Consider the following 25047-nt stretch of genomic DNA (forward strand, 5'->3'; position numbering starts at 1 on the left):
TGTAAACAGCCTATCCATAAACTCCTATCCTACGAATCACACCCAAATAGAGTTGTTGTAAACAGCCTATCCACATACTCTTACGAATCACACCCAAATTTCACATGCGCACAAACACATCTCAATCGGTTAAGCTTTCTTTCAAATATATTAGCAAACAATATACAATAACGTGACAAATTACACCTTGTTAAGAGAACATCAATGCACAATACAATGAGTCCTAAACATTTTTATTTCTACAAAAGACAATTAAATGAATACAATTCCGTCCTACGAAGCAATTTAATGCAATTTACTACTCCTATCACGGGCTCTCGGGAAGCACCGGGCTTGTCTCCAGCATTTTTGTAGCATCTTCATCCATAGAGATCTTAGTCCAACCAGAATTTCTCATGGAGAAAATCTTGGCACGGTCAAACCCATTTCCTCTAAAGCCCGTTATCTTTGATGACACCATAGGCATCACAAGGACCGCAGATGCATTAATAGAATCCTCTCCAAATCCCAGTGCCAATGCACAAGCAGTCTGCAAAAGGATCCAAGTTCAGAGAATTAAAAGTCAATACCAGGATTCTATCTCAGTAAGTTCAACAAGCCAGTTTAGATCACCTTTGCCTTCACTATTGCATCTGAAATCTTCACCAGGATTCCTTGCACAAATGATTTCGCATCTCTAGTTTGTACGTCTTCAGATGAAACAGCTAACCTGGAAAACTTACACAGGTGTCAAACAGTGGTGAAATTGACAAACAAACAGAATACTCATCCAGCTCAAATGTGAAAGCATATGCTACAACATTTTTCTTAATTAAAACAATGTCATTCCACTCCAGCATTGCTATCAATATGCTACAACATTGAAATCATAAAGTTGCATAAAAGAATGTATTGTACCTGCCCACGTCTTTTGAAATGCTTGAAGACACCACAGAAACTAAAGATGGATTATCTTTGACTTCAGCACCTGAAATTTAAAAAGTTCACGTCTTGATATTCTGCCTACTTAAAATTTTAAAATATCAATCAAATACCTTTGGAATCATCAGGTGCCAGCAAAGTAATGCCTACGAACACGGAAATCATTCCCAGTATGAACATTGTTGTCCTTAGTGCATCCAATACCTGTTTTGAGCACAACAAATAAGCTTTCCACATGACCTCAGATTTTTTTTTTTTAGGGGGGGGGGGAGGGGAGGGGTTTGGTGGGGAGAGAGAGAACCTGGTATTCTTGAAAATATACAAATCCTGTACAAATGGAAAAGAATGTCCAAGCAATTTGAAACATAGGAACAATAAGAATTGCATCGAAAAAGGATAATCCTTCATTCAACCGAGCCATCTGCAGAAGTAGACGCAGAAAGGTATTAATATATAAAAGCTAAATAAAGCACCATAGCATGCCATTGCAGAAATTTGTAAACCAAGTAATCTAAATTTAATTCTGCAATAACTGATACCCAAAATCCAGCTGTACTTAGAAATAAAAGGAGCATGGAGTATGTGAACCAGCTATGTAACTGATAACTACTAGACAAGGCCAAACGTAGCAGGTTAGATCTGCCAAGAAAAAACAGAGGAATTAGAAACAGAAGGGAATTGCATGATTGCACCACTTGCGTTACACAAAGAAAACTCTCTTGGAAAGCTAACTTACAGAGATTTTGCAAACAGCACTGAGAATGATCCAACAGCACCTGAAACTATAGCATAGGAAAAAGGAAGCAGCATATGCCAGTAGGGTCTCAGATCCTGGCCAGAAACAGCATGCAGAAGTTCTCCTCTCCTGTATATCCAGAAACTGATGTAAAAGAAATTTGTTGGAGCCAACCAATAAGACGGAAGAATTCATCATTTAATTCTCACCTGTAAATGGAGTGATGCAAGGCAACAACTAAAACCAAAATCATACAGTAAAAAAGGAATGCAATATTGCTGTATTTCTCGGCCAGCTGCTCAGGTGTGTATACTGTAACAAAAAAAATTAAACCATAGATGAAGTCCATTACTTTTGCTTTTGTGGAGAAGGTCTTTTGCGCAACCGTTGTATACTATGGCCCTCTCACAATAACCAGTCATGTGACCAGCACACATGGGGTTCGATGTGATAAGGCTGTTGTATACAATGTTTGCAGGGAAGAGTGTTGAACTTGTGTATGTGTGTTTTTAGGGGGTGGGGGGAAGAGATGCGTTTGGGATGGTTACTTCTTGCCACAGGTAAGAGTAATACAGGAGAACAATTGATCATCTATTCAGGGATTGGCACAAAACAAACACTAAATGAAACTGCAAGACATAATGACTTGAAAATGAATCATGTACCAGGTGACTGGTGGTTGCCAAAAGCAACGAGAAAAATATTCCCAAGAACGATAAAGGCTGTGGCAACCATTACCCTGCAAAAGACAGCAGTTTTAATACATAGAGATGTACTTAGAAATATGTGTAAAATGGATGTCCAGACAGCATTACGGTTATGAAAATTTATTCTCACTTCAGATTATAACGTACTTAACAGTCACCATTTTGTTTAACACAAAGTAAGCAAAGGCAATGTTGGATACAAACTGAACAGAACCCAGTGCCGCAAGAAGTGACTGCACAGAAGGATACAAGAAAACAAAACTAATTAGAAATAACAAACTCATACAGATATGTGTTGAAGCATGTTGCAGATGTTGAAATCTGAGTATTTATAAGTACTAATCCTACTTTGTGGATTCAAATAACAAGGCTAACAAAATATAGTTTATACTGACCTGAGCAGCATATCCGAAGGATACGAAATTTAGGCAATTACCAAGAGCGAAAAATAAAAAGCCTGTATATGAGGAAAGCTATATTATTTTAAGTCCTGTGTCGTAATCCACCGTACAAACTAGAATGTCCAAAACCGTTAGAACAGATGAAGCACTGAGAGAGAGAACTGTACCAATTCTCCATGTCTGATATTGTATAATAGGCTTCAAAGGAAGCTTTCCATTTCCTCCATCACTTTCTAGTATTGAATGTCTCTCTCTCTGCCAAAACAGAAATAAACATTCTGACACTTGCATCATGGTATAAATACATTTACCAGCATTGAATTGCTGCAGAAGGAACACAGGTGGCTGAAATTTGCATTTTCAGACTAGACAGCATACAAGAATTGGAAACGCATGAACTGTAGAAGTTTTCGCATACATCAAATGAAAACTTTGAAACGTAAAGATCTAACTAATGAGGATTTAGCGTGCATCGAAGAAGGAAAGGTGTGGTTTGTATTGTTGCTTTGCAAGCCGCATGTTGATGTTCAAGCAATAATGTGCGGTAACAATTAGAGTAGAAGTGCTAAAAAGAGGAGAAAGCATACACACCCTACTAAATGTACAAAAACTAGTGGAACAGATAGAAAACTAACGGGAAAGTCATCACAATAACAAGTGGAAGGTTATAAATTTGCCTAAAGATTGTTATACACAATCACAATTCATAATGGTTCGACAAGAAGAAGCCAATGAGCAAATACACACAAGACAGCCACCCAAAGTAATAGAGTACGAAGAATAAACCTCGTTATGCCCCAATTTGAGAACGTTAGTTCCAAAGTTGATGGCAATGCTGCCAAAAAGGTTAATGAAAGCTCCAACGACCCACTCCCCCATGGATTAGAAAGAGATTTGAAGCCGTGGCTGCATGCAGTTGAGATGTCAAGTTGCGAACCAATATTACTTACTGAACCTGGCACAAGTAGAATACAATCACATATAGAGCGCGATTAGCAAGAGAAACGCTTGAGGAATTCCCAATGTCTCGCAGCTGGGTGTTTGAAATATGAATACAATCAATCAATTAATCAATCGTATTTCACAATTACAGACAATCTGACAGATGTAATTCTATATGATATGATACAAAAGTGAAAAAAATAACTTGTATCATGTAAGGAGGTAGGGAGCCGTGGCGGAATGTTGATTACAACGTCAAACAAAGCACAATCACATCTCATCAATAATCAATCAATCCCGGTTTGGCGGTTTCTGGTTTCGGATGAAATAAAAATAATTAATAATGATTATCATTTCGATTCGATAGATCAGGAATCACAATATGAAATCATAAATACATTTAACAAACAAATAAATAAACAAACAAATAAGAAGAAAGTTATAGAAAGAAACTAACATTTGGAGCTACGGAGCTTAATTTACCTCTCTCTCTCTCGGACAAGTTGGAATTTCGATCGAGGCGGATCCAAATTGTGAAGGTAAGGGTTTTCTTTTCTTCCTAGTGTCTGTTTAATCTGAGTGTTGTTTCCGTTTGGGTGGGTGGGGAATAATTCCGATTCCCGAAGAGAGAAGGAGAAAATAACTGTAATCCAGAACAGAATCCCAGATACGATGCGATGCGAGATCAATCGATCGATGTGAGAAATTTGAGACTGAGGAGGAAGGATTAGGGAAGAATGAATGCCAGAAACAAGAACAAAGAAAGAAGAGTTCGGGCAAAGGCAAAGAAGAGTTTTCCTCGTCTCTTTTTCTTTTAATAAAAGAAAGAAAAGAACTTACTTCCTGCGCTTATTTATGTTTATGTAAATGTAAATGTTATGTATGCAACACGAGGGAGAAGAAGACAGAAAAGAAAGAGTTGTCCGGTCAATGGCCTAAGGCGTGATGCTTCAACGCACGAAATGGCGGCCGTACTCTTCAACTGTAGGCAAACAGTCACCTACGCTAACCCGCATGACAAAACAACTATAACTGCTATCATCTGACCGTCCATCTCTGGTTTTCTTGTTTTATTTTATTTTTGCTTGGGAAGGAGTGGGCTCCACTAAACTGTCATTGAAGTGGTTAATCTTGGGCTCTAAACTGCCAGCAACTTTTTAAACAAACAGGGGGGTTGGAGTGTTTGTTTGATATCATTTGGTTGGACTTTTCAACTACATATTAGGCTATTACTACTACTTGCGCTAAATTTAAGGGGAACTTTAGGGTGCGTCTGGTACGCAGACGGGACGGGACGAAGGTGTAATTTTTGAAAAAGACATGGGGTATATTTGTCTTAAAATGGTAAAACATTATGTTCCACATACGTGGAACAAACCCGTTCCAAGGGGGGGAGGTGGAACGCAAAAACACCCAAAATCTCTACCGTGGAACAGCTCGTTCCACCCATTTTTGGCGCACCAAACGCGGGATGGAACGCCTCGTCCCGTTCCGTCCCGTCCCGTCCCACGTACCAAACGCACCCTTAATGAAAAGCATCCGGTACTGTTCACTTTAACGAAAAATCACATTTTTACACTAAAAAGTCAATCTTGGTACTATTCACTTTACCCTTTATTTTGTCCTTATCATTAAAACTCAAAGTTTTCAAGCCCTTTTCATTAGTTTTCCTAAATTTTTTAAACCCAGAAAAATAAGTATTCAAATTAATTCAACTAAATTCCAACTAAATAGTATCATCCATCCAGCCCTCATCACACATGTAGAATTATAACCAACATTTTAATGTTATAATAATTATAATCAAAAGTTTATGTAAAAGTACTAATATATTCTTAATGCTAGGGTTTCTCATAACAACCAAAACCCAAATTATAATATTGCATATTTGAATATAGATGGAGATTTAAACTCCTTCAAATGTCTACGATCTTTAACCATACATTTAAATATCTGCAACTTTTAAACCAGAATGAAAGCATGAATTAAAACAGCTTCCGTGGAAAACGTAAAAAAAAAATCAAAGACCTTGGAAGATTAAAATATAGAGAGAAGGGAGAGTAAGGTACCACTGATTTTGTGAAAATGGGAGCTTTGAAAGCGTAGCCTTTCCGGAAAATGAGTGAAACATAAATTAAGACCAAATAAATATACCACGGAAAATCCTTCAGGGCCAGTGTTAAGTGAAACATTTTTTTTCGAGCATAACTCTCAATGTGATGAGGAGGGAAATCGTCCTCCACCCGTGGTCCTTGCCTCCCCGCTGCTTATGGTGTCACATCCCGGCCCGGGGTGGATCACTTCCCGGGCCTGCTCCACCACCGTAGCAAGATATTGTCCGCTTTGGGCCTTGATCACGCCCTCACGATTTTGTTTATGGGAACTCACGAGCAACTTCCTAGTGGGTCACCCATCTTGGAAGTGTTATGGCCCCCTTTCAACACTTGTTCCTTTAATTCGTCGCATTCTGGATCATGTCTACAAAGATAGGTCTAACCTGAAAATGTGCTAGCCAAGCTCCGTGCTCACCTGGTTCCAAATTAACACCAATTTCCCGAAGAAAAAATAGTAACGAAACGTGTACAGTTTGAAGTGATGCAAGTTGCTCGTGATGTTTCCGACTAAGAGTATCAGCCACGGCATTAGCATGCCCAGGATGGTACTCGATCGAACAGTCATAATCACTAATAAGCTCCATCCACCTTCTCTGTCTCAAATTCAGCTCCTTCTTGGTGAACACATACTTAAAACTCTTATGATCCGTAAAAACATGACATTTCTCCATACAAGTAGTGCCTCCAATTCTTCAAAGCGAAAATCACTGCTCCTAACTCCATATCATGAGTGGGATAATTTCTTTCATGGGTTTTGAGTTGTCTGGAAGCGTAGGCAATAACTTTTCCATGCTGCATCAGTACACACCCAAAACCTGATAGAGAAGCATCAGTATACAGCTCAAATTCACCATTGTCATATGGAAGAGCGAAAACAGGGGCCTAAGTGAGGCGTCGCTTAAGCTCCTGAAAACTTTGTTCACAATTTTCATCCCACACGAATTGAACACCTTTACGAGTCAATTTAGTAAGAGGCAGAGCAATTGCAGAAAAATTATGAATAAACCTTCGATAATACCCTGCCAAAACCAGAAAACTTCTCACTTCGGTGACACTCTTCGGTTGTTCCCAGTTAGACACTGCTGACACCTTTTGGGGATCCACACTGATTCCTTCAGCATAAACTATGTACCCAAGAAAACCAACCTGAGTTAACCAAAACTGGCACTTACTAAACTTGACATAAAGCTGGTTATCCCTCAATCGTTCCAGCACTAATCTCAAATGCTTCTTGTGCTCATTAACACTTCTAGAATAAATTAGAATGTCATCAATGAACACAATCACAAACTGATCCAGATACGGTCTAAAGACTATGTTCATCAAATCCATGGATGTTGCAGGTGCATTTGTCAATCCGAAAGGCATGACACGAAATTCATAATGCCCATACCTCGTACAAAAAGCAGTTTTCGGGACATCATCCTCGCGAATCCTCAACTGACGGTAACCCGATAGAAGATCAATTTTGGAAAATACCTGAGCACCTTTCAATTGATCAAACAAATCATCGATCTAAGGCAAAGGGTAACGATTCTTCACCGTCACCTGATTCAGTTGCCTATAATCGATACAGAGTCTCATTGATCCATCATTCTTTCTAACAGAAAGAACAGAAGCTCCTCACGGGGATGTACTCGGTTGGATGTAACCTTTGTCTACCAATTATTGGAGTTGGATCTTCAATTCTCTCAACTCTGCTGGTGTCATTCGATAAGGTGCCAAGGAAATAGGATTGGTACCTGGGAGTAAATCGATAGTGAACTCAAATTCCCTCGCAGGTGGCAACCCCGGTAAATCATCAGGAAACACATCGATGAAGTCCTTACAACTGGCACCTCTTCCCGTAGCCAGAGATTACCAACTTCTGGCCCAATGCATGCTCTGTGTCCCTCAGCCCGTAGCTAGGGATTATTTCTCCCGGCCTATCTGCCAACACCAGATCCTCTCCCCAGGCGGCATAGTGTCCACTAGGTACGTATAAATCGTTACGTCTCTCATAAATAACCAATTCATAGTATAAAGTCATACATCTTATATACTATAAAAAGGGGTTTCTAAAACATGTTCTAGCATCTTATCGTCATCCATCAGATAGTCTACCAGTTCATGGTTTTTATAAAAAATATGATATTTTAAAATATAGATCAACATAGGCCAACAATTAATTCCACACCAAAAACGAGACAAAAATCAACATATTCAATAAACATGCTTAATATAAAATCAAATCATAAACTCGTAAGACATGCTATTCATTTATGAAATTGAACTATAAAAATCATGTAATTTTTAGAAAGGGTCCACTCACCTTTGTTTTGCGCCCCCATTCAAGTCTTAGAAACGAGGACTATGACACAACGTACGAGGCATTCCCCTACCAGTAGCAATCTATCACTCACTTGTGTGATATTCTGTAATGATCTTTCCTTTGTGAATTTTGTTTTAGAAAGTATTTTGTGCACTCTAAACACTTCTTAAAATTTTGTTTATTACTTCTAGATTCTAATGTGTATTCATGAATATTTCCTCCTAATCATTACTCTTGTAATCAATAAATGGCTTTCGTCACCCTCAGGTGTCGGCCAGCACGTGCCTATCCGGGTATTCAAAGAATATCAGGGTCGGGACGTGTCATATGGAGTCAAATTTTGTTTGCCCACCAAAATCTCTAATTCTCGCAAAGGCATAGAAAGGATATGGCAAAAATGTTGCTAGTTTTGCTTTTTGATTCATGCTTTCATTGTGTAGAAATTTGGAAGGTTGCAATTCAAAAGTCGTAGAGAATAATGAAAACAAAAAAGCGATAGAGATTAATTCCTCATTATAAGGTTATTTAAAGGTTTTGTTTTGGTTGTTGTGAGATACCCTAATATTTAAGGAATATTAGTACTTTTACGTCAAATTTTGGTTATAATTATCATAAAATTAAAACAGTGATTATAACTCTATACTGGGTCTAAAATTTGGTTATATGTCCAAATTTCCCATCGGGATGTTTGGCCACAATGACCGGACTCCGCCCTCTCTTCCTTGAATGGCGTCGACTCCACCCCTGTAATTGGCTTGGGTCACATGCGACAACGTCTCCTCCTCCTCCTTCCTGGTCGTCCGCTCCCTCGACTTCCCCAACGCCAACCTCGCACCAACCTTTTCCCAACAGCGCGAGAGTTTGAGAGGGAGGTGAGGATTCTTGTTGGAGCTCCACCATGGACAGACAGGTTGAAAGGGAAGAAAGGGAAAACTTCGAGAATGAGGTGAGGACTCTATGTGTTTATATCATACTTAGGGCCTTCGTATTTAGACCTCGTATAAATACTCGGAGGACTTCAATGTAATTATGTGATAAAGGAATTGGCAAATATGTAATAAGTGATGAGTCCTTATTCTATAAATGACCTATCACCCTCACAATTGGGGAGGCCTCATTCTCACCCTCAGAGGCCAATACCTAGGCCCTCTTACCCCCTCTCAAAGCTCTCACTCTCAGAGCTCTCACTCTCAGAGCTCTCTCTCCCTCAGATAAATACATAATCAGTGTAGACGTAGCCCAAACCTTGGGGTGAACCACGATACATCTTGTGTTATTTACATTTCTTACAGATTCACGATCGGATCTACGTTATTCCAAGACCTCCGGTTTTGTGCATCAACATTTGGCGCCGTCTGTGGGAATCGATACGAAAAATCATGTCGGTTCTCTTTCATTTTTCCATCTCACCACCATGAATCTGCAAAAACCCAGAACCTCTTTAGGCTTTTCCAGAAAACCCCCACAAACACAAAGCCACCATGTTGATAGGAGCATATTTATGCAACTGAGTTAGCTTGTTCTCATGCATTTATGTTGTTATTTCTTAGTTAATTATGTATTTTAAGCTATTTTAGTGTGTTTGTAGGTCCATAGGCCTTATGAAGCAATAAGATGCATTTTGGTGCATTTCGGAGCAGTTTTGGGCTTGGAATGAATAGCACATGCATGGAGCAAGGTGGATGGATGAAATTGAAGACTAAAGGGGCTAGGAATGTGTTAAAGAGAAAGAAGAATTAATGTAAAAAGGACAAAGAGCTCAGCCACAAAGGGGTGTCGCTTCACCATTCACCTTTCCATCATTGCCGTGCACCACCATTACGCTCCCTTTGGATTCCTATGCCGTGCATCATCATCCATGTTCCCTCCATTGACTCATTTGTTGCATCATTCCACCTCCATTTCCTTTCTCTACCATGTGCACAATCATTCATGTTCCCTAGCTGCAACATCACTCCATTTTACCCCCATGCTTTGCATCATCACTTCACTTTCACCTTTGAATCATTTCAAACACTACTCATTGCACTCAATTGCTACACCATTCTTTGTTCCCTCCATCATTTCAGATTTCATGCATCATTGCACTCAATTGCTACACCACTCCATGTTCCCCTCCATTGCCATACACTTCCTCTATAAAAGGAAGTGTATGTAATATAAATTTAGTTCATACTTTGCTTGATCATTCATCCCCATTTCAATACAACCTTCATCTAAACACATCTATTCATCTTTACATCCATTCCTCCATATAAACAAACCTTCAAACACTCACCAACACCTTGTGTCGTAGCAAATGAAGGGAAGGAAAGTGCTTGGACGTGCTTGCTGTCCAACTCTGATCGTTGGAGCGTTTAGGTGTTTTCTTTCTTTTATTTCTAATGTTTAAATTCATTTCTTTTCGTTTTGTTGTAAATATGAGTGGCTAAACCCCTCTTGGCTAGGGGTGATTTCAAATCCATGATTATGTGTGCAATATAATTTGATAAATTCCAGTTATGAACTATTGAATCGTGAATGCAATTGGCTTAACTATTTGATTGATAACTTATTTGTATTTGTTAATTAAGGGTCGACACTTAATTGGCATGCATAAATCCGTTGCTAGAATATAAGGAAGTTTCGGTGGGGAGACCGTAGACTGCACTGAAAGCATAACTGCGGGAAGAAGGAAACAAAGCTCCTAGCTATAGAGTTATGCTCCTAGCATTACATAGACTTAATCGTTACAAACTTATATTCACATGTAGTGAAGGTCGCTTATAAACGATCGCGTTAAGTTCAATTCCTAGCATGAGTGACATGATGTCATAGTTGCAAATGTTTTGTCAATGCTTATAATTGTCATTAAACGTAATGATCTTTGATTGTGTCTCTATTATGATGTCATGTAGGGAACTTTAGAAGAATGTTTTGGGTTGTCGAATGATGTCATCCAATCCACTAAAACAAGGAAAATCTGAGAGTTAACTAGTAATGTCACAGTTAATTTGGAGCATTGTCGTTCATAATTCAATGAAGTAGTAACTGGAAATCAAGTAATTTGCATACATGTCATGTGTGGAGAAAAAGCTTTTAGCTATCCCATCCGTCATCTTATTTCTCACATTCGTTTTACAATCCGTCTAGTTTTTCATACTTGTTTGTTTGTTTCAACTTCATCCAAATCAAAACCCCCCTTTAGTTTCTTATTTCAAAGTGTTTCAAACCTGTTTTAGTTTGTATTTTTAAGTGTTTTGATTCAAGTAAAAGTCAATTTTCATCCAAAGTCATTCCTAGTGTCTAGTTTAAGTTTATTTAGTTGTTTTAAGCTGTTTTGAGTATTTTAAGTTGGCTTTGAGTCTTGCGAGTCTTGTTAAGTGTTTTTAAGTTTAGTCTTATGTTTTTAAGTTAGTTTAGAGGTTATTAGCAAGCCCTCCTAATCCCCGGTCCAGAACGATCCCTACTTATACTTGTACTACAATTGTCAAAAGAGGGTTAAATTTGTGTGTTAAGAAAATTTTCGCATCACATGTCCATATCCTCTCTATTTCTCTACGGCTTTCTCTATCTTTGGCTAGGCCATGAAAGCGCTCTCCCTTTCTCTCCATTGGTGCCAAAAAGAAAGAGTTATTCTCCTCCTTCTTCTCTGCTTCACTCTCATAACATGAGCAGCAGCAGCAAAGTGGGCAACAATGCAGAGCACCGCCACCGGTTATGAATCCTAGCGGAGAAACAGCAGCATTGCCGCCTCCAACGTTACAACTGCCGCAGCCGTCTCAGGCCCAACGACCCTCTACATCCTGCGCCCAACACCAGGAAGAGCATTTCACGAGCCTTTTCCCTTCATGCCTCTGTGAACGCCTTGCTGTGTTGGAACCTTCAACAACCTCTTCTTCCTCTTCAACTTCTCGAAAGCCCCTTACTTCCTCTACCGCCGCAGCCGCGCTTAAGGCCATTTTCAAGCCCCCCATTGACTGTGGTAGGGCCTCCTTTTCCAATAAAAATCGACCCACCTCATTTTTCCCGGAGCTCCGACGAACCAAGTCTTTCTCTGCCTCTAAAAACGAGGGCTTCTCCAGCATGTTTTAGTCGCAGAGGAAATCCTGCGACGTTCGGAACACTCTGTGGACACTCTTTCACCAAGATGACGACCGAAATCCTAACGAGAATGAAGCACCGCCCACTGACATCGAGGTCGATACCCGAAATTTGGGTGGCTCTTCTTCCAACTTCCAGGGTCCGGTCTTCGAGGCCAAAGAGGAAGAGGAAGATAAAGCCGAAGAGGACGAGAACCAGTTTAGTGGCGGCGTAGACTTCAGAATTGAAATTTGTGAGGATGCAATTGTCCCAAATGTAACAGAAGACAGAGTTCCTGAAATCTTAGAGGAGAATGAAGACTTTCAACCACCGTAGCCAGTGCCGGAGCAATTCGAAGAAGAGGAAGACTCTGGTCTTCATACTTGCTAAAGACGCCCTTCAAGGTATGTTTTTTGATTCGGAATCGAATGCAGTGCTGCACACGGAGATGGCAAAGAAGAATCTTTTTTAAAAGAGGAATTATTGCCAAAGCAAGTGGAACAGCTAAGAGCAGTGAAAATAGAATATTCCTAGAAATTAGCTCTGCTTTTGATTCTGGCATTTACTAGTGCGGCTCAGTATGATGAAGAAGGGAATAAGCTTTTTTATCCAAGACCTCACACTGTGTCACTCTTGGAGTTGGGAGCAGTTGGAGATGGGACCCAAGGTGGTGAAGGGGGACCCTGCCGACAGAAAAATTAGATAAGAGAGCACATGGGTCATGCGCTTTCTTACCCACCATGTGGAGGCAAAATCTAGTCTGGTTGGCAATGAGCCTTGAAAAGAGGGAAAGTCTTGCTAACAAAAAAATCAGAGAATGAGCGGGGAGAGCACATGGGAAACAAAAACAAAAGCAACAAAAGTGCAGAGGAAAGGCAAAAGCAATCAAGTGCGCTGCGGGAAACAAAAGCAAAAGCAAGGAATAAACACCCCACCAGAATGATGTGGTTTACTTTCCTTATTTTTGTATGATGTAATTTATTTTTCTTATCTTTCGGAGACATATGTATAAACCCCATCAGAGGGTAAAAAAAAAAAAGGCAAAGCCCAAAATAAATGGGCTAGAATGTTGTGTATAGGGCAAAGGCCCATAAGCCCAAAATAGCTCTAACCAGAGGATCAAAAGTACGTCCAGTACTCCAAAATTATTCGTCAACCCGCCGCTATTATCACCAACCAGGTAACCAAAAGTACGCCCAGTACTCCAAAATTATTCGGCAACCTGCCGCTATTACCACCAACCAGGTGATGAAATGTACAACCCGTACTCTAATATCATTTGGCAACTAGCCATTCATGCCACCAACCAGGTGATGAAATTTACAACCCGTACTCTCCTTCATGTCACCAACCAAGTGATCAAAAGTATGCCCAGTACTTCAAATCATACATGAGCACTACTCATGTCAATCATACATAAACATTCATAAGCATCATTCATATCAATCAAACATAAACATTCATGAGCATCACTCATGTCAACATTCATGAGCATCACTCATGACAACATCCATGAGCATCACTAATGACAACATCCATGAGCATCACTAATGACAACATCCATGAGCATCACTCATGTCAATCAACATAAACATTCATGAGCATCACCTATGTCAATCAGCTTCAAAAGCTTCGTTTACAAAGCTCTAGCTTCAAAAGCTTCATTTACAAAAAGCTTCAGCTTCGAAATCTTCATTTACAAAGCTCTAGCTTCAAAGCTTCAGTGCAGGGTATACAAATACCGCCTCCGAACAACCGCCACTTCGGCCTATACATGGATTCAATTTGAAGTCTCTAGCCAACAGACTCTATTGACCGAAGACTTGGGGGACTACATTATATACCATATATTGGGCCTCAACTGGGCCTCATGAAAAATACTTGGGGGACTTAGCCCATTATTTATGTATTAAGGAGCGAGCCCTTAAAAGGGACTCCCTCACTTTCATTAGAGAGCACCCATTATTCATGTACTGAGGAGCGAGCCCTTATTTTATAAAAGGGACTCCCTCACATTCATTAGAGAGCTACGCTGCCAGCTGAGCAACCACCTCGCCGCAAGCATCACTCCTAGCCCATCACTTATGTACTGAAGAGCGAGCCCTTATTTTATAAAAGGGACTCTCTCACCTTCATTAGAGAGTTACGTCGCCAGCTGAGCAACCGCCTCGCTGCAAGCATCATTCCTAGCCCATCACTTATGTACTGAGGAGCGAGCCCTTATTTTATTAAAGGGACTCCCTCACCTTCATTAGAGAGTAACGCCGCCAGCTGAGCAACCGCATCGCCGTGAGCATCATTCCTAGCCCATCACTTATGTACTGAAGAGCGAGCCCTTATTTTATAAAAGGGACTCCCTCACCTTCATTAGAGAGCAACGTCGCCAGCTGAGCAACCGCCTCGCCGCGAGCATCACTCCTAACCCATCACTTATGTATTGAGAAGCGAGCCCTTATTCTATAAAAGGGACTCCCTCACCACTATTAGAGAGCATCACTGCCTACTGAGCAACCGCCTCGCCGCGAGCATCAACTCTAGCCCATCTTTCATGTATTGAGGAGCAATCCCTTATTCTATAAAATGGACTCCCTCACCTTCAACGCCACAAGCCGAGCCAACCAAGGCAACATAAGCCACGAGCCTCGCAGCATGTGCTACTTATAGTTTAGCATCATTTCAGATTGGGCACCGCCTCATGTCGAGTATCAATGCCAGATGCCATCTAGTTACTTCGGCCCACACATGGACTGAATTTCAAGTCTCCAGCCAAAAGACTCTCTTGACTGAAGACTTGAGGGACTACTGTTTATACCATACTTAGGGCATTCGTATTTAGACCTCGTATAAATACTCGGAGGACTTAAATGTAATTATGTGATAAAGGAATGGGCAAATATGTAATAAGTGAGGAGTCATTATTCTATAAAAGGACCTCTCACCCTCACAATTGAGGAGGCTTCATTCTCACCCTCAGAGGCCAATTCCTAGGCCCTCTTACCCCCTCTCAAAGCTCTCACTCTCAGAGCTTCTCTCCCTCAGATAAATACATAATCAGTGTAGACGTAGCCCAAACCTTAGGGTGAACCACGATACATCTTGTGTTATTTACATTTTTTGCAGATTCACGATTGGATTTACGTTGTTCCAAGACCTCCGGTTTGCATCAACACTATGCAAAAACAAAACCCAAAATTTTCCAAAATATCAAATTAATCATTCTTCTCGGGCTTACGTAAGCCCGGTCGAATTTCCCCTTTCCAAGGCGTTTTTAATTTCAATAGTCGGGCAGCAAGCGATGGTCCTAGCCCAACAGCAACCCTTTTCTCATCCTTTCTAGGACCATTCCGCAGTGCCTGAGAAGGTCGAGAAACTTTAATTGCGAAGTTTGTTCTTGATTAGTCATACACGGAGGGAGAGAACAGTCCAATTGCCCTAGATTAAGTCTCATCTCCTATCCCAAGGGGCTTCACACTCTGGAAGTTCCTTCTACTTGACCAGCTTATTCTTATTTGATGGACGTGTGCCCTATTGGAGCTGTCTTACTTCTTTAGTCATATTTTGATAAAATTTGAGACTCTATGTGTATTTAATACCCTTTTTGAATTTTCTTATCATATATAGTTCATAGATTTCATGTGTAGAAGATCATGTGGCATTAATGGAACTAACAATATGCAAATTTGAAGTGATGCACCTTTGTAATTGAAATGCGTCCAAGACATATATACCAATATGAAGGTCAACCTAATTCAATGATGCACGTGAACAAAAGGTTTGTAAAAAGAAATTAACCTACTCCTTGAGTAGAGATGTACGCTTTATACAGGTAGTGGGGTCATGTATACTCATGGGATGGCTTTTTTTGGAGTAATGAAAAAATTCCATTGCATCCAAATCAATCAAGATCTAAGTAGTTGTTCAGTAAACTATTATGCTTCTCGCATGCAGTATCCGAGTCTTGCCTATTTAATGAATATGGATGAGGTATGTGTCTTCTCGATCCCCTTGACCAATCACAGATCCGCTCAAAAGCATCCCCTTTTATTATGATGATAGGGGCAGATGATAAGGCTACAACAGGCATAATCGATGGAACGCCTAGAAGTGGGCTGACTATCTTCCATAATATATATATATATATATATATATATATATATATATATATATATTTGTCATTTAATGAGATAGTAAAGTTCTAGACTCAAGCTAGCAAAAAGCAAGACTAAGGACGGGCATTACTGGTAATAAAAAATGAAATAGCACACTTCAAAGCTGGGAAAGGATTTCACCCTCCAATTTTTTGGGTATTACAGGAAGTTTGTAAGGAACTTTGGAATTATTGCTAAGCGAAATGTGTCTCCCTTTTCTCTTGATTTGCTTGCTTGAGGAAATGTATTATGATTCCCCTTTCTTTTTATTAGTTTTAGGGTTGGGTCTGGCAGAGAGGAAGTACAATCAGCTACACCCGCCCTTGTGCCTCGTCAACTGGTTATCTTTTTTCCATTCACTTAGCCAGTGCTTCAGGTGGAACTGCTCATGTTGGGCATCCAATTAGCGCAGCATTGGGTATTGGTTCATTAGCTACATCTACATATAGACCGAAAAAATGCAATCACTTTATATTAGATATTAGGAAGGGAGATTTCTATTCAAATAGAAAAATAAAAAAAATTGAAATAGCGTATGAGAACTTTGAAATATTATTACTTTTAAAGAAAAAAAATGATGGTTAATGGAAAAGAAAATTTGGGGGGGGGGGAGAACAAATTTTTTACCGGTATTAGCAAACTTTTCTTCTAATTTCCCAAAATTCTTTCACCCAAAAGTAATTTCAACAACAAAGCTAGAACCAAACAGGCTTACAAGCACACAAAATAAGAATAACCCATGTCAGATTCTACCATTTTACAAACAACTCATATCAGAACCTACCATTTTACAAACAACCCAGATCACCAAAAGGATTAAAATTCCCATATTGAACTTCGAAACATGTTGAGGACTATGAAAAATGAAAGTAATTGTAAAACCAAACAAAAATCAGGTAAATAAGAACAGGGGACGAAGAAGAAAGAGACTCTAAACTTCTCAAATCGAACTTTGAAACATGTTGAGGACGATGAAAATGAAAATAAATTGTAAAACTAAACAAAAAAACAGGTAAATAAGAACAAAGGTTGATGAAGGAGGAGAATCTATCTGCCTGCAAGAGGTTGGGGGTTCTTGTCGAAATCTTTGAGCTCCTTCAAGATTTGTTTGGAAGCCATGGGTTGACCTCACAGATCGTAGCGGATCTAAGGATGGATGGATGGGGCGTTGCTTTGATAGAGAGGAGAAGAGAAAGAAAAGGTAGGAACTTGACGAAGTGGTTGGATTAATAATACGCCATTTTGGGGAGGATAATTAGCCAGGTGTGAGGAGTATTAAAGTGTTGGGGCTGGATATTTAGTCCGGATACTATTTAGTTCGTTAGAGAACCAAACATCCGCAACTCTGTATTATTAGTCCTATCTAGTACTATATATAGCGTACCGAGGCCTTATAAGTTCACGTGAGTTATAGCTCATTTCTAAGTTAACTTGCTATCCAAATTTTGATGAACTCACTGGAATTCAAATGTGCTGAAATCACATGAATTCCAACACCAATTATTATTCTGGGTTTCTTATGCTTTCGGGGTTTTTGATTTTGATTCAATTGCCCTCTGATTTTTTTGGAATGAATTTTCTGGAATTGAAAGCGATAGAGAGAAGAGATGATGTGGAGCTTAAATGGGTTTTTTTTATGTTTCTGTGTTGGGCTATATTTGCAGGCAGAGAAAACAAACATGAGTCGCGCCGATTGATGGGTGGGGGCTGGGTTATCGCGAAGAAGATGAAGATCTAGTTTAAGGTTTTCTTTAGGGTAAATTACATAATAACTCCTCAGGTTTGAGGTCTATTACAACCCCATACAACATCTTTAAAACATTTCATTTTCATACCTCACGTACTATTTTATTTCAATATAATACATCCGTTAGAAAATCCATTAAGTAAACCGTTAAGTGATGATGTGGCAAATATGGGATCCACATTTGTGCTGACATGGCTACCAAATTTATGCCATGTGGCAAAAAATAAATTTTTTATCCATTTAAAAATAATTAATTAAAAAAAAAAAAACACAAACAAACCCAAAAACCCATCCCATCCCCTTCCCAGCAACCCCCATCCAATCTCTTCACCTCCCCTCCCTTTAACCTCCTCCTTCCTCTCACCTGCAACCCAACCCCCGAACCCCCCTTCAACCTCCTCCTTCCCCTCACCTGCAACCCAACCCCTGAACCCCCCAAACCACCCCACCCCAAAACAAAAAAAGAAGAAGGCAAAGATAGAACCTATTGCCCATCCCCTACACACCATTGCTGTTGTCCCACCTAATCCCAGCGACCTCCTTCTCTCACTCTTTCTCTTCTTCATTCTCTCACTCTAAGCTCGGAAGCTCGCCATGAAGTGGCACCCAGATAAAAACCCTAACAACAAGAAGGTCGTTGAGGCCAAATTCAAGCAAATCTCAGAAGTCTATGATGTACGTTAATGTTAATCTCTCTCGATTTGAATTCCATTTTTGAAAATTCCAAAAATTCTCAAATTTTTTGGCTAAGATTTGTCGCAAGTTGGGTGGAAGATGAAAATCGACTTTGGGTGGGAGATGAAGACGATGACTAACCAGGTGGGGACGGAATAACATGAAGAGAAAGGAAGTTCTGGGGATGGGGAAGACATGGGTTCGAGTGAATGGGCTGGGATGGGGAAGACAACTGTTTTAGTTTTAGGGTTTTTTTTTGGGGGGGGGGGGGGGGGTGGGGTGGTTTGGGGGGTTCAAGGGTTGGGTTACAGGTAAGGGGAAGGGGGAGGTTGAATGAGGGTTTGGGGGTTGGGTTGCAGGTGAGATGAAGGAAGAGGTTGAAGGGAGGGGAGGTGAAGAGAGTGGAGGGGGTTGCGGGAAAGGCGAAGGGATGGGTTTCTAAGTTTGTTTGTCTTTTTTTTTAATTAATTATTTTTAAATGTATAAAAAATTTTATTTTTTTCCACATGACACAAATTTGATAGTCATGTCAATACAAATGTGAATCCTATTTTTGACGTGTCGTCACTTAACTGTTTACTTAACAGATGTATTATATTGAAATAAAATAGTACGTGAAGCATAAAAGTAAAATGTTTTAAAGATATTGTATGAGATTGTAATAGACCTCAAACCTAATGGGGTATTATGTAATTTACCCTTTTCTTTATTATTTGAGTTTTTTTTTCTCCCGTTTTTAGTTTTTTTAAATAAAATAATTAAATGAATTAACACATGGCACAAATTTAAGTTTCAAATCTGAAAAATGAGGGCTCCGCGCATGACACAATCAACGTCAATTTAACGAATTAACTAACAATTTTATGAAATTGAATAAAATAATAAGTAAATGTATAAGATTGAAATGTTTTAAACCTATTATATGAGATTACAATTGCACCCAATTCTGAAGTGATAAAATGTAATAAATAAGTTCCTGTCCTCCTTCAGTTACAAATGTATCTTCCCTCTCGTACATAAATTAATGTCTTGGAAAAGTAAGTAGAGAAATCAGTTCAAGTGGCTAGCTAACTAGTTAATTTCTCTCAACTTTCTTCTTGCGTTCAGGAGGTTTCAAGAATATCGGAATATAACGCGGACTACCGTTCGTTTGGTGTGACCAAAAAATCATTTCTGAATAAACGCGTATGTTCTTACCGTGTTGTATCCTCTGATAACATCTTTGTATATTCTTGTGGTGGATAATTGATATATAATGAAGGACTTTGCTTAAGCCTGCTTGCTAAGAGAATTAACCATGGCTTCTGGTTGTTTGAATTCAATGTCCTAGTCAGCCAACAGCTGTAATGTTGTTCTTGTCCTCGTTCCATCGTCCGGCACATAAACTTGAGCTAACAATCACGATTTTAATCGGTTTTTGACCAAAACAATAGTAAAATCTATTTTTGTGTCATTCTCGTCGTATTGTAAGCTTCTCAAAATTCATGCAAGACATTCGCAATATTTTGCACAGCAGGAAAATGACTTCCGGGCACCACTAGTAACTTTTATCGCCTTTTCTATTTTCCAGCTTCAAATCCATAAAATAAAATAAACACTTATGAGACTCAATAAATAGTATATATGCATCGATCACCAAGATACCAATTCAATAGGGACCCATTGTCGATCAAATCACCTATATTCCACGAAACCCCTTCTTACCTACCCGGTTTTTGGTCGTGACAGACCCCAAAACCTGGCACGTAACATAACATCTCATATGAAAAGCAGCTCCGGAGGTTCCATTGTCATGTTGACCGAACATGTGACTTTGAGAACGGAAATGGCTACCTGCAGTTTCCTATCAGTAGGGAGGCCCTCAGTGCAGACACATTCCTTGTCGATTAACTCTGATCAAATGCCATTTTTGCCCTCCCAGTAAGGGAAGGTTATCGTAAATACTAAGCTTACACAAAACACAAAAATGAATGAAAGTTGTGGTTCTACATGTTAGTAGTACTACAACTTTCTCATACTATTCAAATATAATTGTTCTATCCAGACTATCCAATTTCAGCCTTCCACTTCATCAACTTCATCCATTCACGTAACAAATTTTCTACATACGAACAGTAATCTAATCCAACCCCACTCTCATTATACAAACAAATATAACTACACAGTGTAAGTTGGTATCAAACATACTGTTTCATAATCATCTTCTCATATATACTATAGAATGACAATAATGGTAATGCTTTAGTTTTATCTATGCAACACCATGCACAACAAAGTCATTCAGTGTTGTCGATTAAAATCCTGAGATAGCACTTCCCCTGCTTAAATTAACACATGAGCAGACACACAAAGCACTACCAAAATATATAGAAAGATGTACAAAAACATGAAACCAAATGGAACAACCACTTAAATCTATTCCCAAGGTGAAGGGTATCTAAAGTTCCAAACGCATGTTGAAACTCCTCACTTACAAGGCACCTAAAGATTATACCATATGAAAAAGAACTAAACAGTTTCCAATTCAAAATATCTACCAACAAGAGATTGCTTTGCAGTGAAATGCAGGTGTTTGGGTACCTTCACTAACCACCAAATCTACCCCGCACATGGTAACAGACCTTACATGTCAGTTACTCCAGTTAAGAAGGAAACTAATAAACCCATTGCATACCGGTTTTCTGTCTTTCATGAAGATGTTAGTGAAGAGCTTTCGAATCTTGCATGGCCACATTGCCACCCCCACCCACACTCTGAGTCTCTTTTCATAAGCTCAGACTTAGGCACTTTGTCTCTAAAGATCTAAACATGCAACCCTAAGAAGACGTTGAAGAAGTCTCAAACGAAACGAATGGTTAACCCCACATTGCAACCTAAATGGTTTTTGCTTTTACAAGCTCATTAGAACGTGGTAGGTAGTGAAGGCCCTTAAAGCAAGTACGCCAACAAAACAAGTAATCTAATCTAATTAACGAGAACAAAGAATAAAGCACACAACAAACAAGCAGGAGATACGAAGGGAGCCGTATTCATTAACGTAACAATGGAGGAGTAAAAGAGGGGGCAACATAGGGCAGAAGTAGTAAACAAATACCGGAGCCAAAAGAAAGAGCAGAGCAGAGCAGTTTGCAGTTTGTAATTGTGAAGGTAACATAATGCAACTAAATATAATGGTATACACAGAATCAAAATCTTCCGGATGTCATCACAGTAGTACTACAGTGATTTAAAGAACAATAAAAATCTAATAAAAGGAAAGAAAAGTACCGGTGATTCTCCTGGACGACAATGAGGGTGTGGGTGTGGGTGTGGATGCTAACTAAGCCTGAGTGCCGCTCAAGGCTTTCATCTGAATGTGGTTGTTGTGGTCGGAGGAGGGAGCAGCGTTGGGCAATACCTCATATGAACCCAATCTTCGGATTCCAACAAACTTGGCAACGACGGCGTAGGTGACCATGACAATGAGCAGGACGAACATGACGTGCACCAAGAACACCAAATCCAGAATGGCCACCGCCCTGAACCGGGACTCGTCCAGGTCGCACTTGGTGGAACCCTCCACCCCGATCACCACGTCCAAGAGCTTGTGGCACCCCTCCGGGATGAACGCCTCCACGTACAGCGACAGCCCCGTCTGCAATACCCACAGCCCCTGCAGGCACATGGCCGCCCCTAACCCCACATCCGCTACGAACACCCTCGGCTGGCACGCCAGAACCACGCACAGCCCCGACGCCATCGCCGTGATCCGACCGGAAACCGAGTCGCACTTGGCCTGCAGATCCGACATCTGCACCGACGCCGCACCCCACGACACCAGCGACTGCAGGTAGAAGAGGGCCGCGGCCAGCCCGAACACCAGATCCGAGGGCAGCGGAAGAACCGATGGGGCCCACTCGGAAAGCAGGAGAGCCAGCGTGAGCAGCAGAAAGAGGAAGAGGGAGGCCGCGGACTGCAGGGACGTGAATCGGTGTACGGGTGTTCGGCCCTTGAGGAGTGGGTCGGCGTCGAAGGAGGTGAGGGTCTGGTGGACGACGGCGACCAATAGGCAGGCGATGATGGCATAGAGCTGGAGATACCTGAGACGATGATGAGGAGGATTAAGGTTGGAAGAGGAAGAGGAGAGGGGGAAGGGGTGGTAGGGCTTGGCGGCGTAGGACTGTGGAGATTTGAGGTGGTTGCGGGTGGTGGCCACCATGTGGTAGAGTCCCAGTGATACCAGTGCGGAGGAAGACAATATCTGGTACACTAGGGCTGCCATATCTCTGTCTCTCTCTCGTTCCTCTGCTGCTGCTTCAATCTCTCTCTCTCTCTCTCTCTGAGTTTTGAGTTTCGGAATTTTGAGTCCCGAATCGATTACTTGTTTTCGAATAAATAAAAAAACACTCGCAATGAAATTAATAAATAAAAACCGAGGAGGAGGCAGGCCAGAGGCTAAACACAAGCGGTCATCGTTCTACCTCCGCTCCGATCCCAATCAGATCGTAATCAGATGATCCTCCTAATTACTCAGATCCTGAGAATACTATAGAAATAGAAGCCGTTGACCGCTGCAGATGACTCACATAACCTCTGCAAACTCTCCGTCCCAATTCACACTACCATCTCAATTCTCAAGACACCATCTCAATTCTCAAGACGGTTGCGCTAGAAGTTGTTCTGTTTGGGGGCCGGGCCACTTTACTTTTACATGGGCATTTCCATTTGGTGGGCTCAAAACTTGTTGTTTGCTCAGCCAAGAATTGCTTCTCTGATTTCTTGTTATCTATGCTTCTTCTCATGGCCGCCCAAGCCCATCCATACGACCAAGTTAATAAGCTTTAGGAAACGGTATCGTATAAGTGTTGCGGACGCACGCTAGTTGTTGGGCCCACCAAACGATCACTAGAAACAAAAGAACTACTCCACACCTGATCCGTCTCTGTTTTTTTTTTTTTTTTTTGGAAAACTGGATACTATTCGATGGCAAAGCCCAAACTACAAGGCCAACAAACTTACACAAACTTACAAACTTACAAACTAAACAAAAAAATGAAAACTAATGAAAAGGGTTTGAAAATTTTGAATTTTAACCATAATGACAAAATAAAGGGTAAAGTGAATAGTATCAGGTTTAACTTTTTAGTATAAAAATATGATTTTTCGTTAAAATAAACAGTACAGCATACTTTTCGTTAAAACTCCCAACAAACAAAGGTCCAGACCAAAGTACACATACAAGCAAAATGGACCAGCCAACAAACCAAAGCAAAGCCCAACCAACAGTGTGGGCCCAAAACAAAAAAGAAACCCGAGAATGCAGCAGCAGCCCCCGCCGCAGCAGCCGATCAAGAATTGCCCAAATCCACATCTCCGACCACACGCCAACTAGTCGATCATCGCATCCAACCCCAAGCATCACCTAGGACGCAGCCACCAACGAAGAAATCAAGTAACCATAAAAGGAATTCCGGCTACCTGAGGAAAGAAGCCCATGCAAAGCTACGAGCAACACCACCATCAAAGGCAGACCAAGAGAAGGTGGTGGTGTAAGGAACATCTGAGCCTGTGCAAGCACCGAAGCTCTACACACCATCTCAGAAGAGCAAGACTGCAGATTGGAGCAAGGATGACCAAGGAGGAAGGATATCAGCAGGAGAAGAAGAAAAGGGCAAAATGAAACAGAGATCATGGGAAACAACTACTGAAAGGAGAAAGAGAAGACAAGGAAAGGAAGGGAAGAGCGGGTAACCAACCCCAGCCGAAGCTAGGGTCGGCGCCCCCAAAGCTGCACAAAATCGAAACCCTCAGATAAGCACTAAGAATAACCCTCACTAAGAGAGAAAGGCTCTCACAAAGGAGATAAACTCTTCTTATCTGTCTGTTTGACAGGCAAAGTGAGAGAAAGCAGCCACCCAAGGTGCGACGATGTGTTTGAATCCTCTCCCGGCCTAAACTACTTCGGATGGAGTTAAAATTGCCGCTATTCAATATACACTATAAAAATTCATTGTGAAAGTGACGAATTTTCCATTGTGTGAATTCAGAGAGATTTTAGCAAGTCTGTTCAACTGAGATTGAGTCATTTTAATTCTTTTAAAGTGATGTTCAATAAGAATTTTTTTATTAAAAAAGTGAAGATTTTTAAAGAGTTTATAAATCAATGTGAACCTCTAATAAGGTTCACATAGATCAACCACGGCCATTTAAGCCATTTTTGGTTACTATTATTAGGTATAGATTGATGGAGAAGTTAGGACTCTACTACATTCTAGGAAAATTGAGTTTAATAGCCTTATTACAA

The 25047-nt window shown here is 40.4% G+C and overlaps 2 protein-coding genes across 9 annotated transcripts; both read right to left on the bottom strand.

The window, feature by feature from the left end:
• Nucleotides 1-125: 125 nt before the first annotated feature.
• On the bottom strand, nucleotides 126-4576 carry LOC126634127 (probable magnesium transporter NIPA8). Of its 4 annotated transcripts, XM_050304615.1 has the most exons (15): nucleotides 4191-4576; nucleotides 3913-4019; nucleotides 3552-3720; nucleotides 2933-3020; nucleotides 2760-2821; nucleotides 2512-2597; nucleotides 2323-2396; nucleotides 1867-1969; nucleotides 1658-1786; nucleotides 1461-1560; nucleotides 1223-1342; nucleotides 1035-1125; nucleotides 898-967; nucleotides 613-709; nucleotides 126-529 (listed from the first exon to the last, which is right to left on the bottom strand). In XM_050304615.1, exons 3-15 carry the CDS (start codon nucleotides 3642-3644, stop codon nucleotides 308-310), a joined length of 1335 nt encoding a protein of 444 aa, XP_050160572.1. In that variant the 5' UTR covers nucleotides 3645-3720; nucleotides 3913-4019; nucleotides 4191-4576; the 3' UTR covers nucleotides 126-307. The 4 variants fall into 4 exon arrangements, with proteins under 4 accessions (XP_050160572.1, XP_050160574.1, XP_050160575.1 ...); XM_050304617.1 differs by lacking the exon at nucleotides 3913-4019 and having other exon boundaries at nucleotides 4193-4576; XM_050304618.1 differs by lacking the exon at nucleotides 3913-4019 and having other exon boundaries at nucleotides 3552-3671.
• A 15057-nt stretch (nucleotides 4577-19633) lies between these two features.
• Nucleotides 19634-23402, bottom strand: LOC126582770 (uncharacterized). 5 transcript variants are annotated; one of them, XM_050246960.1, is made up of 2 exons: nucleotides 22032-23402; nucleotides 19634-20155 (listed from the first exon to the last, which is right to left on the bottom strand). In XM_050246960.1, exon 1 carries the CDS (start codon nucleotides 23023-23025, stop codon nucleotides 22084-22086), a length of 942 nt encoding a protein of 313 aa, XP_050102917.1. In that variant the 5' UTR covers nucleotides 23026-23402; the 3' UTR covers nucleotides 19634-20155; nucleotides 22032-22083. The 5 variants fall into 5 exon arrangements, with proteins under 5 accessions (XP_050102917.1, XP_050102914.1, XP_050102915.1 ...); XM_050246957.1 differs by lacking the exon at nucleotides 19634-20155 and adding an exon at nucleotides 20195-20597; XM_050246958.1 differs by lacking the exon at nucleotides 19634-20155 and adding an exon at nucleotides 20195-20607.
• Nucleotides 23403-25047: the final 1645 nt, after the last annotated feature.

This window comes from Malus sylvestris, chromosome 9, assembly GCF_916048215.2.
Source record: "Malus sylvestris chromosome 9, drMalSylv7.2, whole genome shotgun sequence".
Lineage (NCBI taxonomy): Eukaryota > Viridiplantae > Streptophyta > Magnoliopsida > Rosales > Rosaceae > Malus > Malus sylvestris.

Bases quoted from the DNA above. Each gene is read 5' to 3' on its own strand.
- LOC126582770 (XM_050246960.1), bottom strand. From the start codon at position 23,025: ATGGCAGCCCTAGTGTACCAGATATTGTCTTCCTCCGCACTGGTATCA.
- LOC126634127 (XM_050304617.1), bottom strand. From the start codon at position 3,644: ATGGGGGAGTGGGTCGTTGGAGCTTTCATTAACCTTTTTGGCAGCATT. The intron at 3,021-3,551 runs GTTTATTCTTCG...CTGTTTTGGCAG, and splicing joins TCAAATTGGGGCATAACGAG to AGAGAGAGACATTCAATACT. The intron at 2,397-2,511 runs GTACGTTATAAT...TGTCTTTTGCAG, and splicing joins AACAAAATGGTGACTGTTAA to GGTAATGGTTGCCACAGCCT.